Source organism: Haliaeetus leucocephalus, unplaced genomic scaffold (genome assembly GCF_000737465.1).
Source record: "Haliaeetus leucocephalus isolate CR32 unplaced genomic scaffold, Haliaeetus_leucocephalus-4.0 Scaffold517, whole genome shotgun sequence".
NCBI lineage: Eukaryota > Metazoa > Chordata > Aves > Accipitriformes > Accipitridae > Haliaeetus > Haliaeetus leucocephalus.
In genome coordinates, this window is record NW_010972953.1 from 4,308,981 (window position 1) to 4,323,756 (window position 14,776).

The following is a 14,776-nucleotide window of genomic DNA, read 5'->3' on the forward strand; positions in this document are numbered from 1 at the left end:
GCAATGAACTTGGACAGCTCTGCCCTCTTAGTAAAAATAAAAGGAGATAATATGTAAAAATGAAACATTGGTTCATTAACTTTGGATTTGCTTAATGGGAAAATTTTTTTAAATGTAACTGAAAAGGCTGTCCAAAAAACCCTGAATGGTACATTTCTCTCATCAGCCCATCTTCCCAGTCCATATATACTTGCTTTCTGGGCAGAGTGGGGTGTTCATACTACTAAATGTGTGCCTTGTAGTAACAGTTAAAATCCTTGAGCTCCAATCTGTGGGTGCTGTCTGAAAGCACAGGGGGTGAAACCGTGGTGAGTTGAGGTGCAGTGGTGCCCGCTGCGTCGGGGTGAAAGAGCTGACACTTGTGATGCCATTGCAGCTGCAGAAAGCAACTTTCCTTTGCTTGAAACTGAGGAAACGCAAACGCGATATGAACCTGTGCGAGACATGACTGACTAATATCCCTGGTACCTGCTGGGGACCGATGTCGGCCAGGAGACAGCAAGTAAGAAATTTGGGGAGTTTTATTCGAGCTGATGTTGTTTCTGAGCCTGTCACCGTCATGTGCAGCCCTGTGAGTCCCCGGAAGGCCGGTAGCGATCAGCTTTTTGAGGGATCGTTAGCAAAAAAGGGCTCAAAATAACGGGGGTAACCGGGTACTGCCCGGGGGGGGGGCGACGTGGGTGGCAGCGCTGGGGACACGCCGGCGTGTGCTCGGGGGAGAGGACCGCGTCTTGGGGGGGACCCTCACGGTGTGTGTGTGGGGGCTCCCAAACCACGGGGGGTTTTCCCCATTTCCCCCCCAACCCCGCTGGAGCAGCACTCACCCCGCCCTCAGCGCGCCGCCGCCATCTTGTTTACAAGCGGTTGCCACGGCGACGCAGGGCCGCTGCGATTGGCTCAGCCCTGGTCACGTGGCGGGCGAGGCAGCCCCGGAGGCCTACACATCCCAGCATGCACCGCGCTGCCGCCTTCCCTCGAGGGGACGAGGGGGGACCACGGCTACGGCGGGAGGGCGCCGGCGGGGGGACCCCGGCTGGGAGCCGGGCCCCGGGACCTGCGAGGGTCCCTACGGGATCCGCAGACGTCCCGCCTGCTCTCCTGGTGCTCCCCGGCCCCCTCGGTGGGCTACCCCGAGGCCACCTCGGCCTGCGCTGCGGGTGATCCGGCCTGCCGGCCCGTGGCGGGGCCTTCGCGGCCTCCGCTGCCGGCTGCTCCCCGAAGGAGAGGAGGGATAAACCGGGGGAAGCCTCCTCCGTTTGTCACTTGAGGAGGGAGGCTCGGGCTGGTGGCAGGCTCTGTTCTGCCTGCCACTTCTCTGCCCTGCACACCTGCTGGCAAAATGGTGTGCTTTCTTTTTTTTTTTTTTTTTTTCTTTTAACCTCTGTTCACTTCAGAGTGCTTCAAAGGTTTCCTGGTGCTGGGGCGAGACCAGGTGCAGGAGCACCACACGCAGCCATGCTTCCTTTCCTCACCCACCCTCTGCACACCCTTAGCTTCAGCCTGTAGACATGCTCTGTGGCAGAGCCTGGCCCGAGGCATCACAGACTGTACAGCTGCTCCTGATTTCCTCCGCTGCTTCGTCTCCATTTTTTAGCAATGCTTTCCCTCACCCAGGCACTACCGCACGCTCATTTTGCCTCGCTGATGCGCTGAACTCCACTCGGTGCTTGCCACCATCCAGCCAGCCTTCCCTGAGCATCCCCCGTCCCACCCGCCACCGTGCTGCTCTACTCTCCAGAGAGCTTGGCCTCGCCTGTTGGAGAGGAGCAGAACAGGCTGATTTTTAGCACCTTTTATGGGACGTCAGCTGTCCCCATGAGACTTTCATTTTGACAATTACATGAAGTGCAAAAATGAACTAAATTTGGTGAAACTTTGCTGCAGAGGAGCCTTCAGCTGCCGGTGCGCTCACTGTGCTGTGATGCACTTCAGCAACACAAAACCAGACAAGCGGTGTATATGCTGGGCGCATTTCAAACCATCTCTAACCAGATCGCTTTTGTTTCCTGCTGCTGAGTCGAGTTGGGTGAGGGAGCTCAGAGATCTGCTGTGAGGAGATGGATGTTGGGGGGTTGGAAGGAAGCCACTTCCCTGATCCATTACCTGGATCAGACTACCCCAGGTGTGTAATGGAAATTCAGAGGGACAGCTTGGACACAGCTTCTGCCCTGAGTTGCAGGGAAGGAGGTTTGTTATGCGGTGCAACGCAGAGCCCTTGTTGAAACGTTGGCTGCAATTTGCAAACCCTCCCAGTGAACCAGTGGGGTTTTTTTAACCCATAATCGCTATTAGGCCTTCCTGGGTGTGGGGCACAGGATGGGGAGCCCCAGGGGAGGTGCAGAGCTCAGCCTGGGGGGTTTTCATGCTGCAGGTGGTATTTTGTGATGTGGAAAAAGGCAGGGCGAGGGGCTTGCTGCCTTTGCTGGAGATGGCAGCCAGGATGTCCCACTCAGGACTGGCTGTGTGGCTGTTCTGGGGAACCCGGGGAGCAGGAGCTGCTCTTGTGCCGGGTGATGGAGAAGCGGGGCTAAAAGGGCTGTACGGTGTCGTCCCCGCCTGGACATCCCCCATGCCATGTCTTGTACTTTCTCCCTTGCAGCATTGGCAGTGAATGCGGCTTCCCCAAATCGCCCTTTTGGTGGTGGGGCTGGTGCAGGGAAGGAAAGTGTGATTGGTGAGACAGGGCCGTCGCTGCACTTAAAGCCTCTGACTGCAATCACTGCGAGCAGATGAGGAAGTGTCACAGCACACTGTAAGTCAAGCCCTGACCATGCAGCGCACCTGTGGGCTCCTACTGCTCGCCCTGCTTGTCCTCTGCATGGTAAGAGAAACCCCACGGCGCGGGGCCCAGCAAAGGCCGGAGTGTCCAGCCAGCTCTGTCCTGTGGGCATGACAGCAGTTGGGGAGGCTGTAGGGTTCAACCGGTGGGAGAATTTCTGCTGAACTTCAGCTGTAAAATTGAGCATTTGACTTTCTATTTTACTTTATCCTTGGCTATCTTACCAGGAGCTTTGCACTGTGGTCTGTAAGCTCTGAATACTTCCATACGTTGCTTTTTTTAAAGCTTTTTTTTTTTTTTTTTTACTTAAGACCATCACTCCTATCTGTAACCTTTGCACTTAGCTCTCCACCCCATCTTGCAGCTTCTCCTCTGCATGCTGGCCCCCAGCCTGTGCCTGATGTGGGGATGCTGAGCATGGCTGCGGGGACACTGGAGATGCTGGACACGGCTGTGGGGATACTGGGTGGGCACACGGCTGTGTGGTTTCCTCTTACCTCTCTCTGCTGGAGGTTGTTTTCCTTCCTGCTGGGAGGCTCCGTGGAGACTTGGTCCGAGTGCCGTGGATGTCGGCTCTCTCCTGGGTGGGGACCGTGGTGTAGGAGGGATGAATGTGTTGGCGTTTTCAGGGAGGGTAATGCTATTCAGAACAGCTGTTGGGATGATTTTTTTTTTTCTACAGTGTGTTGATAATGGGGCCAGATTTGCTTATGCTTATTTCTCTCACAAACTCTACACAGCTGTGACCACAGCTGGCTCCGCAGGGTGTATTTATGCTTTGGGAGTCCTGCTCTGTGGCTGGGCCAACCAGCCAAAAACCCTCATAGCACAAGAGTGCCTGTGAGGAGGTAGAGCTGGGCGTTGGGGCCCTGTACTGGCTCCGGAGGGACCCAAGGAGTGGTGCAAACCAGTGTGGGGGCTGGTTCATGGAGGGAAATGGTGTCCCTTTTCCAGCAGCCCAGGGCAGCGCTTGTCGCTGCGGTCCCTGTTCACAGGCGTAACGCACAGCCACTTACATGGGGAGTCCCAGGAAAGGACCAAAAACCCAGAGAGAGTGGTTCCGCACAGCCAGGGCTAGAGCGATTCATGCCAGTGCCTTAATTTGGAAGGTGTTGATCTTTAGAGACGGAAGGAAACTGCCCTGAAATCACCATCCCAGCTGTGTTACGTTTCCCACACTGGCTGCAATGTCCCTGCTTGCAAAACCCTGGGGGGACAGCGGTCCCTCCTCTTCCTCCTCCCCCTCGCTTCCAGCATGGGTGTTTCCCAGCTCTGCTCCTGCACCCCACATCCCATGGGTCACCACATCCCCAGCCACTTCCTCACAGCCATCTGAGGGCCAGAGACCAACCCCCAGCTTCTTCTCCTTCCCCCCCCCCAATTTCTAAAAGCCCCTGGCTAGAAACAGGACCACGAAGTGAGGCGGGAAAACCCTGAAGCCAATGGTAATTTCTGTGTGTGGTGTGAAGGAGAACCTGCCAGGGGAGAGGAGGCCGTGTTTCCTGCCTGGGAAGGGGCAGCGTGGGCACTGGGGTGACCTTGGCTCCTTTCTGCCCCCAGGGTAGCTGGGTTGAGGGGTCTTGGGGGGGGTTTCTACCCCGTGCTGCTGTCCGCTCCGGTTTGGAGCGATGCCTGACTCTCTCGTTTTCTTTTCCAGCCCCTTGGCCAGGCGGACAAGGGGATTGTGGTCACGACTATCACCCCCACTGCTCCACACCCCGCCGCAAGCAACGTAAGCCCCCTCTGCGGCAGCCCACTCCTCCTCTCCCTCACCCTGGCGCTGGCTGTGGCTTTCTTCTTGCGGCTGCGCTGACCCAGAGGGGGCTACTGTGCACCCCCACCCCAAAGACGACACCCCCAGAATGGCATCCCCTGCACCAGCACCTCCTCGGACCCTCGCAGGATGGAGGAGCGGCCAGCGTGCCGCCATCGCTTCCTTCCCTGCCTCCCTCTGCTCTGTTCTCCCGTTCCCCTCCGGCCTCTAAATGAAACCCCAAAGCTTTCCCAGCTCGGAAGCCGGCCTGCAGCGAGGTTCTGAGAAATAAAAGCGACTGGCGTACAGGCCTTTGGCTCGTCTCCGCTCTGGGGGCTGGTTTGGTAACGGAGCTGAGGGGCCGGTGGGGGACACCAGGACCGGCTGTTTACCCGGAGCCTTGAACCCTCCGTGCTGGAGGGACCTGAGCCTTGTGTTTGAGGGGGGTGTGTATGAGATCGGGGGGGTACGGCCTGGATCCCCCCGAGGCTTTTCCACAGCCCCGGCCCAGGCCCCGAGGCCCCGCCCGGGGCCGGGGCCTCGGGGCCTGGGCCGGGGCCCGGTGTGGGCACAGCGCCCCCTGCAGGCCGGGCGGTCCCTAGAGCACCCCCCTCAACCCCAACAGTGAGTCCTGGCCAATCCCACGGTAGGGGCATGTGCTTCCCCACCAATCAGGCGCTGTCAAACACCCGGCTAGTAGCCAATCCCGGCCCGGCGGAGGGTATATAAGGGCGGATAAGGGGCGGTGGCTCTCCGTGGCGAGGGTGAGGCGCATCTCTGGGTCTCAGTTACTCGAGTGGGGCCTTGCTGAGAGGCTTTTCCCCCCTCAGCAGCGTCCCCACCCGCCGAGCTGGGCTGAGCCTGTGTGTTTCGAAGTCCCTCCGTGGCTTCCAGGTGCCACAGGCCCAGCTCACGCCGTACAGGGTGGCAGCGTCCTTCCTGCGTGTCTCCTAGGCCCTCACCCACCCTCACCCCCATCCTCTGGTGCTCTCCTCTGCCTTCCCACCAGCATTTCTTCATGGGCTGCCATACCCTGGCACCCAGTATCTGCGTCCCTGCTCGCTCTGCAGGCCTGACATTGCCCTGCCTGTTGCCCTGCATGTCACCGCTGCCTGCAGGCAGTGGTTTGGGCCCGGGACAGCAAGAGTCTGCGTGCCCGCCGGCCTGGCCAAGGAGCGTGGCGGAGCCCGGCATCCCTGCGCAGCACGCTCCGCTCTGCTGTCGTGCGGTTACGTGTCCTCCTGCCCAAACAGGTCTTGGGGCAACTGGGGATATGTTTCAGCATCAAGATGGACGTTTGATCGTGGCTGTTGCTGAAAGCCAGAGCAGTCGCCAGCCGGCTGGAGACGCCTGATGTAAGGACCTCGGTGCACCTGAGTCTGCTGAGGAAACCTCCCGGGGAGGCATCGCGCTGCCAGAACAGCCGTGTTTCGCTGCGGGGTTGATAAGTGATCACTGCCCTGACTGCAGTGACTCTCCCCAAACTGGGTTCAACCTGCTCAGCAAACCGGGCCCTTGCTGGCAGCCATCTCCTCTCGCCAGCAGCGAGGACAGAAGCGCTTGATGTCTCTTGTGTGGGGATTTCTCACCCCATGTCCCTTCTGGCTCTGAGTCATGTTCCCGGGGAGCTCCTGCCCTCACCCAGGTGGAGACCTCTGGCCCGGGGACCTCGAAGACGAGTGACCTGAGCCACGACGCAGCTCTGCAGCATGGACACTAAATGCTGCTGAAGCAGAGCTCACCCTGGGGTGACACGACTGGAACACCCCCGAGCCCACAGCATGAGCAGGCTGGGCTCCCCACCCCTGAACTGAGGCTGGTGGGGTCCGGTGTTGCACAGCTTGGCTTGTGCCTCCCTTCTCAAAACCCAGGGCCCCGGTGCTGCTTGTGGCCCATGGACACTAGAGGGCACCGGGCTCCCATCCTGGGAGCAGGATTAGGCCTGGGGCAGCGGGGCTGGTGGGTGGCAAGGTGCTTGAGTGGGGGGCAGCTCCCCCGGCGTGGGGGCTGCCAGGCTGTGGCCAGCGGAAGGACAAGGACACCAACCCACCCAGGCAGAGCTGGCCCAGACGAGGAGGGCTGTATCTTACACACGTACATAAATACAGTTCAGAGGGGGAAGCTGGTGGGGAGGGGGCTCTGCCGCACTCCAGAGGGTCCCGTGCCGGTTGTGTCCGTGGGGTCCTTCGTGAGCCACGTACGGGGCTCCCCAGGAGGGAGGTGCGGTGGTTCCCCCTCGTGATAGAGGGGATGGTGGGCATCCTTCATGCCAGTAGAGGGGTGTTTGGGGTGCAGCGTGCATGGGGCTGGCAGGGTGTCCCCATCCTGCCCTGTGGCACTTCTGGGCACGAGGGCCGCACGCCGCCCCCCTCATAGCACCTGTATGTCCCAGATCTGTGTGGGTCTTTCCTCAGCCATGTCCCAAACGATGGCATGGTCCCGGTCGTAGGATCGGCCGCCTGCAGAGCGATGGGAGGGTTTCAGGAAGGCAGATCACAATTCTAATGGCGGTGAAGGGGTGGGTGCCCCATCTCAGGGCCAAACACCCTATTTTTGGGGGTCCCTGGGAAAACAGTCCCTGTGCCAGTGCCAAGGCCTCACCCTTTATATCGAGGATCATGTCCTCAAACATCTGGCTGTGGATTCGTCCCTGAGAATCGATGCTCCAGGTCTGACGTGGCATCCGGGTCTCAGACCACAGCACGGCCTTTGCGCCCTTCCCGGCTGGCCCGATCACCTGCAGGCTCATGTTGGGGGCCACCTGCAAGGAGCTGTGGTCAGCCCGCTCCTCTCCATCACCTCTGCCTGGTGCAAAGGCTTGGAGCTGAGAGGCGTTTCCCTGTAAATGCAGCTGGTTCTGGGGTGGGACATGGGATGAGCAGGAAAACCCCTCAGTGAGAGGTGGGGATGATTAGGGTGACAAAAACTCAAGGAAGGCAGAGATGCCTTCGTGTCTCCAGGGGAAACTTGGGGAGGAGAGAATCAACCGGTTTTTGGGGACAAGGCTGAGGTCAGACGCTGGGAAAAGCTGTTATAAACTCTAAAAGATCGCTGTGGGGTGGGGAGTACCGCAGCAGGAGTCCTGCCACGGGCTCCCCCGGTCCTCTCCATGGCGCTGGCTGTCACACGTGAGCCCTGACCTGGTTTTTGATCAGCCCATCCTCGTAGTACCAGACGGAGCTGCTCTGCTCACTCAGGCTGGAGACGACCACTCGCCCCGCTTTCATGTCCTCCACGTCATCGGGGACTGAGAGGTAGAGCTCCAGCTCCCTGCTCCTGATGCGGAAATAGATCCGTCTCTGGAAAGAGAGAAACCTTTTCTTGCACTGAAAAGCCCTGCTGCCTGCCCCTCCAGCCCTACATGCCGTGGCTGGCCGAGGAAGGACCTCACCACCTGCCCTGGGATTTTGGGGTTCACATCCTCAAGTGCCAGCGCCCCGTCCCCTACCGCAGGGCGGCATTCACCTGGCGGATGGGGTAGAGGGATCCCACGTGCTGGAGCCCGCTGTAGGTCAACCAGTTGGTGATTTCGGTGCAGTCCAGCAGCCACTGGCGCCCTCGGAAGTCACCGTGTTCGCACAACACCCAGCTGCGGGGGACAGGATGGGATGGGACGAGACGGGCAGAGGTGGGCAGATGACACCCACTGCCCAGGGCAGAGGAGAGCAGAGCTGGGGCTCACTTACATCCCGCCTTTGACGCGCACCGACAGCACATGGTTGTTGAAACCCTCTGCCTGGAGACTCCGGACTTCATTGTTCAGCTCGATCTCCTTCCCCTCAAAACACTCCAGCCCGTGCAGGAAGATGGAGGGCTCCGAGAAAAACTGCAGGATTGGGGAAGAGATGAAGCGTGAGGGGGACAAGCAGGAGGAGCGAGCACCCATGGGTGCAGAAGGGCTCCAAGGCTGGAGAGCCAGCGCTGGGGGTCCCATGGAAGGGGAAAAAGGAGGTTCCTGGGGGGTTTCTGCTCCAGTGCTGGTGGCACTCACCACCGGGACCTTCTTCAAGGAGCGGATGGCGGTGGAGGAAAGGCAGCCCATGGCACTGAGCGTGGGGTACTCGCCCTCGGACAGCACGTGCTGCTCCCCCGCGAAGGCCTGCCCGTCGAACAGGATCCAGCTGGCGAGGAGGAGCATGCCCGAGCTGATGCGGCCATCGTGATGGGCATCCATCCCTCCTGTGGCCCCCCAGCACACCTCTGTCCGGCCCACCCTCCCAAGGAGCACCCGTGGGCACCTGCGGGGCTGCCAGCCAGGGTGATGTCCCTGTTCCCATCCCCAGCCAGAGGCAGTGAGACCCCAGGACACCCTACCTGCCCCCGCGGACTCTGCAGGAGTGTGGGACAAAGGCGGCGGGCAAGGCATCCTGGTCCTCCTCAAAGGCAACATGGTCCCCCAAGAAGTCAGGCTCTGAGAAGAGCAGAATCTGGGGAGAGGGTGCAGAGAGGCTCGGTGAGGGGGCACAAAGCATCACCACCACCCCGCAAAGGGCCATGTCCCCAAGGGGGGACATGTTACCCTCCCCATCTGCCGCCCCTGACCTTGGAGACAAAATGGAGGTTGTGTTCCCCGACCTGGAAGCAGACACAGCGGGGCTGGTTGGCGTCTTGCCCTGGCCAGGCCCCCACCAGCCCCGTGCGCGGTGGCACCGGTGGGTCCCGTGCCGAAGGGGGGGGGGTCCGGCTCTCTCACCTGCAGGATAGGCTGTGCCGAGGCGATGCAGCAATCGGTGGCACCCCAGTCTTCACAGTTGCGGTATACCCCCTTCTCCAGGATGTACTGCTCGCCTGAGAAGTTGGTGCCCTCGTAGGCCACCCACCTGCCAGGAAAACATGGGTGCTGGCTCAGCACCGCCCCCAGTTCGTCCCTCTGTCCCCCCTCTCCCCTGTCCCCGCACTCACACGCCGCTCAGCACGTGGATGGACTGGGTGACGGTGCCGTAGCCAGCCAGTTGCATGTCGGGGAGCGCCTCGCTCAGCTCCACGCTCGGACCTTCCTCGAAGTCCATGGCCTCAAAGAGGACCAGTGCCGGGTCGGAGAAGTCCTGCAGGGAGAAGGAGACCCCCCCAAAGCCCCTCGGTCTGTCAGGAGGAAGGGACTGTGGGCCGGGCACTCTCCACACACGCAGCTGGGGTCCTGCCTGGCCTCAGGGACCCCAGGGAGGGTGGGAGCAGCTCTGGGCACCTAGATCTCTGCATGTGATGAGTTTGGGGGGATCGCAGGCAATGCCCAGCTGCCTGACGCAGACAGGGAAGGCTCCCTTTTGGGGGATAAGGATGGGACCAGGGGGCCTGGCTCTCCCTGCCCACACTAGGTCCATCTCCAAGCAATGCCACCACCCCTGCCCTCACCGTCCGTATCAGCCGTAAGGACACCAGCTCCTTGCTGTAGCCGCCCCACTGCCTCCAGTCCTGGTACTCCCCTTCCTCCAGCAGGTACTGGTGGCCGCGGAAGCCCTCCTTCTCGTAGCCGACCCAGCTGCGGCACAGGCAGACGCGGGCAGTGAGGTCTCCAGAGGATTTCAAAATGCCGGGACACGGGGACACCATCCACGCCACTCCAGTGCCACCCTTTCCACCAAGCTGCCCACGGCCATCCCACAGCCCTGGGCAGCTCCTCCGAGTCCTTTCCCAAGGGGTGACCATCACCTTCCCAGCCTGCTCCAGCCAGGATGCTGGCCCTGCCGGCGCTGCCCAGCCCGCACCACTCACCAGCCGCCCAGGACGTGCAGGGAGCCCACAGTGGGCAACACCAGCCCAGGCAGGCGCTTCACATCGTAGATGTCTCGGCTGATGGTGAAGCTGCGGCCCTGGAAACCCGCGGCCTCGTAGATCAGGACCTGGGGACATGGTGGGGTGAGCACGGTCCCACGGCTGTCCCGGCCCTGCGGCCTCCCCGGGTGCTGGCCCGGTGCTCACCTGTGGCTCACCGGGTCTCTCCACGACAGGGCAACCCTGGAAGGAGAAGGAGCCCCAGTGAGGCTGCGGTGGCAGGAGGGGATGGTGCTGGGACATCCGATTCCCCCCCGCCTTTAAAGCCTGAGCTGGTTTTTGGGTCATTTTCATTCAAGAACAAGGTCTTTTGGACTTTGTTTTATTGCTTTCCTTCACCACTGGCCCACAGGACCACTTTCCAGAACCACACTTGGCACATTTCCACACTGAGCTCTCACTATTGTGAATCAGGAGCTGCCGGGAGATGCTCTTGCCTGTCATGCCCAGGGCTGGATACGGCGCCGGCACCCCAGTAACCGCGCTCCAGCAACCGGCACTCACCAGCCTGATGGGGTGCATGGAGCAGATGGATGGGTCCTTTGCTCCCCAAGACTTTAAATTGGGGTACCCGCCCGGCTCCAAAACGTAGGGGTCATCATCAAAGAAAGGCTTGGAGTAAACCAGCCACCTGAGGAAGAGGGGGAAAGCATCATGCCTCATTCCAGTCTGTGCTGGAGCCCACCCGGCCCCCACCCAACCCCACGGTCCCACTCACAGGCCCGAGTGGACGATGATGGAGGCGGCGGTCAGCGCCTGGCCCCGCGTGCGTGTGTCCTCGGCCGAGTCGGTGAACTTCAGCCGGGCGCCTTCGCCGTTCTCCTCCGCAAACAGGCTGATCTCAGGGGTGCGGTAATCCTGGTGTGGGGCAGAGCAGCATTACAGGGGTCCGGCAGCCCCCACTTGGTGGGTGCTGGGAGATGTGGGGTGAGCTGGAGGGTCCAGGGGATCCCTGCACTCACCCGCACCACCCTCTTGAAGGAGCCGATGCGGAAGGGCTGGCTGCCGCAGGGCTGCCCGCTCTGCCCGTACGCCATCCAGGGGTTGTCGATCTCCACATCCCCCTCAGCCAGCACGCACTTGCGCCCGTGAAACCGCGGCTTCTCGTACATCACCCACCTGGGAGCGGGGTGGGAGCAAAGAGGGGGAAAATCCTGTCTTTACCCCGCAGCCCCGCAGCCGTCAGGAGCTTCGGGGCAGAGCATGGGTGGGGACATCCTGCCACCGCCGCGATGCTGGATCGCAGCCGCAGTAATTAGCACTGTTGGGACAGTCACTCCTGAACCCCAGGCTGCGACCCGGCCGCCATCCCCGGCACGGGGAGCGCGGGAGCCCTGGCCAAGCCCTCCCTCCATGTCCTCACCCTGCCACTGTCCCCTACCCGCCTCGGATGACTCGGATGGAGATGGTGTGCGAAAGCTCCCAGGACGTGGCGTTGGGGACGTCGCCCCAGATCTCCCGTTTCTGACCTGCGAAGCCGGCCTCGGAGAAGAGGATGATCTGGGAGGGGGTGACACAGCAGAGAGGTGCTACCATACCGCACCGTGCCCCAGCCCAGCCCGACCCCGCCACGCTCCCTGTACCTTGCCAGGTCTCATGTTGATCTTCTCAAAGCCCTCCTTCTCCTCCTGCTGTGAACACCAGAGGGGACGGGCTCGTGAGGAGCGCGGACGGACATCGGCTGCACCGGCCATCTCCCCGCAGCCCAAAGAAGCTGAAGCAGCAGCCTCGCGTCTGGCGTCTGCCAATCCCTCCCACCGCCCCGAGCAGCCACACCTTGAGCATTCCTGCACTGCTGGGGATCAGCCTCCCCGCCTGCCCCGAGACCCTCCTGTCACCCGCCCCAGGACCCTGCCATCATCCATGGTGGCACCCTCCCATCACTTGACTTGGTACCCTTCCATCACCCGCCCTAGCAGCCTTCTATCACCCATGCCAATACCCTCCATCATCTGCCCTGGTACCCTCCTGTCACTCATCCCAGTACCCTCCCATCACCCATCCCCGTACCCTCCCATCGCACCAAGGGCTTTCACCCCGTGACCTCTCTGATGGGAAGAACAAGCCGTGTGCTGGGAGCAGAGATGGATGCTCCAGGGTTCCGACCCCACCACCGCCCCACGTGCCCAGGAGGGCAGAGCATCTCCCCAGGCGCCGCGTTGCGGGATTCACTCACCAGGACATCGGTGGGGCACAGGGCCATGGCGCTCTCTGGCTTTTCGGTGACAGGAGGGACGGAGCCAGGACTCGGGGCTTCCAGCATGGCCATCTCGGGGCCGGGGTTGTCACCAGGGCCCAGCCCGTTTTGGTCCTCAGGGGTGGGTGAGCCCATGCCCCTGCCATCCCTGCCGGGCAGCTCGAGCAGGGTGGTGCTGGGGGAGACGAAGCGGCTGTAGAGCACGCTGTTGTCCAGGCGTGAGTAGGGCTTGCCCTCATCGGCTGTGGCTGCCCGGTGCTCCAAGAAGTGGGAGAGCAGCGCCATGCCTTTGAGGACATTCCCTCGGAAGAGCATGCTGCGGTCAGCCAAGCCCCCGGCCACCAGTTTGACCTTTTCCTCTGCTCCCGCTTGCCTCGGCATCCCTGGGAGAGAGCCCCCCTCCACCCGGCCATCGCTGGTTGTGCTGTCCCCGGGCACCCCATGGTGGGACCCCACCAGCACCTGCTCATTGGGGCTCAGGTAGGGGTTCTCGATCTCCTCCTCGGGGCTCTCCTCCTGCCTCCCCACCGGGTCCCGTGCCAGCAGCTCGCGCAGGGCCTTGGGCAAGGAGATCGGGGCCCGGGGGGCCACACGGTCCTCCTGGATGGGGGGCAGAGCGGCACAGCGACCCAGCGATGATGGCCGGGGCTGGCGTGGGGCTTTGGGTGCCTTCCGCATCTCTGAGGGCTCCATGTTGCGCAGCGTGTCCACGAAGATCTCCATGTCCACCAGCAGCTCGGGGTCCTCCTCGGTTGTGTCCTGGGGGTTCTCGGCCGGTGGGTCATGGGCTGGGGGTTCACTGGGGGGGTCTGGGCTACTCTTGGGCTCTTGGGCTGTGTCCTGGGGGTCCCCTGTTGTCTCACTCTTCTCCGACTCAAGCTCAGCCTTAGGAGATGCTGGTGCTTCCGAAGAAGGCTCTGGACCATCGCTTGCCTCCAAGGAGGGGTCTTCGGGGATGCCGCCAGCTCCCGGGGGGCTCTCTGTCCTCGGCGGCGTGGCTGAAATGGTGCCGTCCCCATCTGCCATGCTTCCCTCTCCTGTGCCAGCCGGATCAGCCTGGCCACTGGTGTCCTCGGAGGGACACTGCGGGGAGCTGGTTATACTGGTTTGTGGGTCCCCAGGCCTGTCACCGTCTCTTGGGGTTGCATTCACCGGCACGGCTTCGGCTTGTGGTGAGTGTTTCTCCCCAGGGGATCCCTGAGCTGGGAGCCCGGAGGCCTCTGCGGTGCCCGGCGAGCTCTCGCTGCCTGCTGCGGCCCCAGCGAAGCCGCTGCCATCCTGCCCGTGGCTCTCCCGCTGCGGTGGGGCCATTGTGGCACCGGCAGCATCACGCGTCCCATTTTGGGCTTCGCTTCCCTCCGCCGGCCCCGGCTCAAGCCTGGCTGCGTCCTTGCCCTTCCGCAGCACGGTGACATGCCTGGCCCTGGGCAGGGCAGGGACGCAGCCGGGCTCAGCTGGGCTCAGGGCACCAGGACCTTCACCGGGACCCCCTGCGGGGCGTTCGGTGGGTCGGGTGGGGAGGAGGGTGCCGTGCACGTAGCTCTCCCTGTGCACGGGCATCTCCTGGGGGGCACGCACCGGCGGGGGGATGCCATCACCGCCACCGTCAGCCCCCGCCTTCCCCCTTTCGTCCTGCCGCCGGGGCTTTTGCGCGGGGGAATACACCTGCGAGAAGATGGGGCCGTGCGCGGTGAAGTCCTTAAGGAGGTTGATGGAGGACGAGCGTTCCCGGTGTGTCAGGGTGGTGGGGCTGGACGCCGTCTTCTCCACGATCTCCCTCTCCCAGGCCTGCAGCAGGAGGGAGACGCGGGAGGGACTCCCCTCCCGGCCCCGCATGCTCCCCGTGCTCTCCAGCCGCCGCGACACCAGCGAGACCTTCTGGAAGCGGGACCTGCCTTCGGGCCCTGGAGCACCCGCTGCCGACTGCTTCATGCTCAGCTCCGTGCTGGAGATGAAGCCCCTGGCCTTGGCTTGCCGAAATGGCGAATCCATGCCGGGGGAGCCGGGGATGGGGCTGCCGCGGCCCCGTAACACCCTGCGCTGCTGGGTTTAGCCCCCGCAGCTGCCACGCTGGGGCTGGCGGAGCTGCAGGGAGAGAAGGAGACCCTGAGAGAGCTGAGCAGAAACCACCCTGGACCCCGAGCCAGACCCTAAAACCCCCTAGATGTCCCTCTGATCCTGCAGGACATTTTGGGGGGGTCCCATGAGCACAGGAAGTGGTTTTGGGGCTCTGCAATTCTCAAGGTGCTCATGTCATCCATCTTGGCATGTGCAG

At 62.1% G+C, this 14,776-nt stretch overlaps 1 protein-coding gene across 1 annotated transcript; it reads right to left on the bottom strand.

Moving 5' to 3' along the window:
- Positions 1 to 6,902: 6,902 nt before the first annotated feature.
- On the bottom strand, positions 6,903 to 14,493 carry AIM1L (absent in melanoma 1-like). The gene is made up of 19 exons (XM_010576360.1): positions 12,481 to 14,493; positions 11,888 to 11,935; positions 11,686 to 11,804; positions 11,267 to 11,423; positions 11,023 to 11,162; positions 10,809 to 10,935; positions 10,452 to 10,487; positions 10,245 to 10,372; positions 9,885 to 10,011; positions 9,435 to 9,577; positions 9,226 to 9,352; positions 9,075 to 9,107; positions 8,847 to 8,959; positions 8,524 to 8,653; positions 8,219 to 8,358; positions 7,998 to 8,121; positions 7,673 to 7,831; positions 7,134 to 7,293; positions 6,903 to 6,991 (listed from the first exon to the last, which is right to left on the bottom strand). Exons 1-19 carry the CDS (start codon positions 14,491 to 14,493, stop codon positions 6,903 to 6,905), a joined length of 4,113 nt encoding a protein of 1,370 aa, XP_010574662.1.
- Between the last annotated feature and the right edge of the window lie 283 nt (positions 14,494 to 14,776).

What these genes read in the sequence shown, in the direction of transcription:
- AIM1L (XM_010576360.1), bottom strand. Translation starts at nt 14,493, where the DNA reads ATGGATTCGCCATTTCGGCAAGCCAAGGCCAGGGGCTTCATCTCCAGC. An exon ending in TGTGCCCCACCGATGTCCTG is followed by an intron (nt 11,936 to 12,480) that starts GTGAGTGAATCC and finishes TGGTGTTCACAG; the next exon opens with CAGGAGGAGAAGGAGGGCTT. An exon ending in AGAGACCCGGTGAGCCACAG is followed by an intron (nt 10,373 to 10,451) that starts GTGAGCACCGGG and finishes CCATGTCCCCAG; the next exon opens with GTCCTGATCTACGAGGCCGC.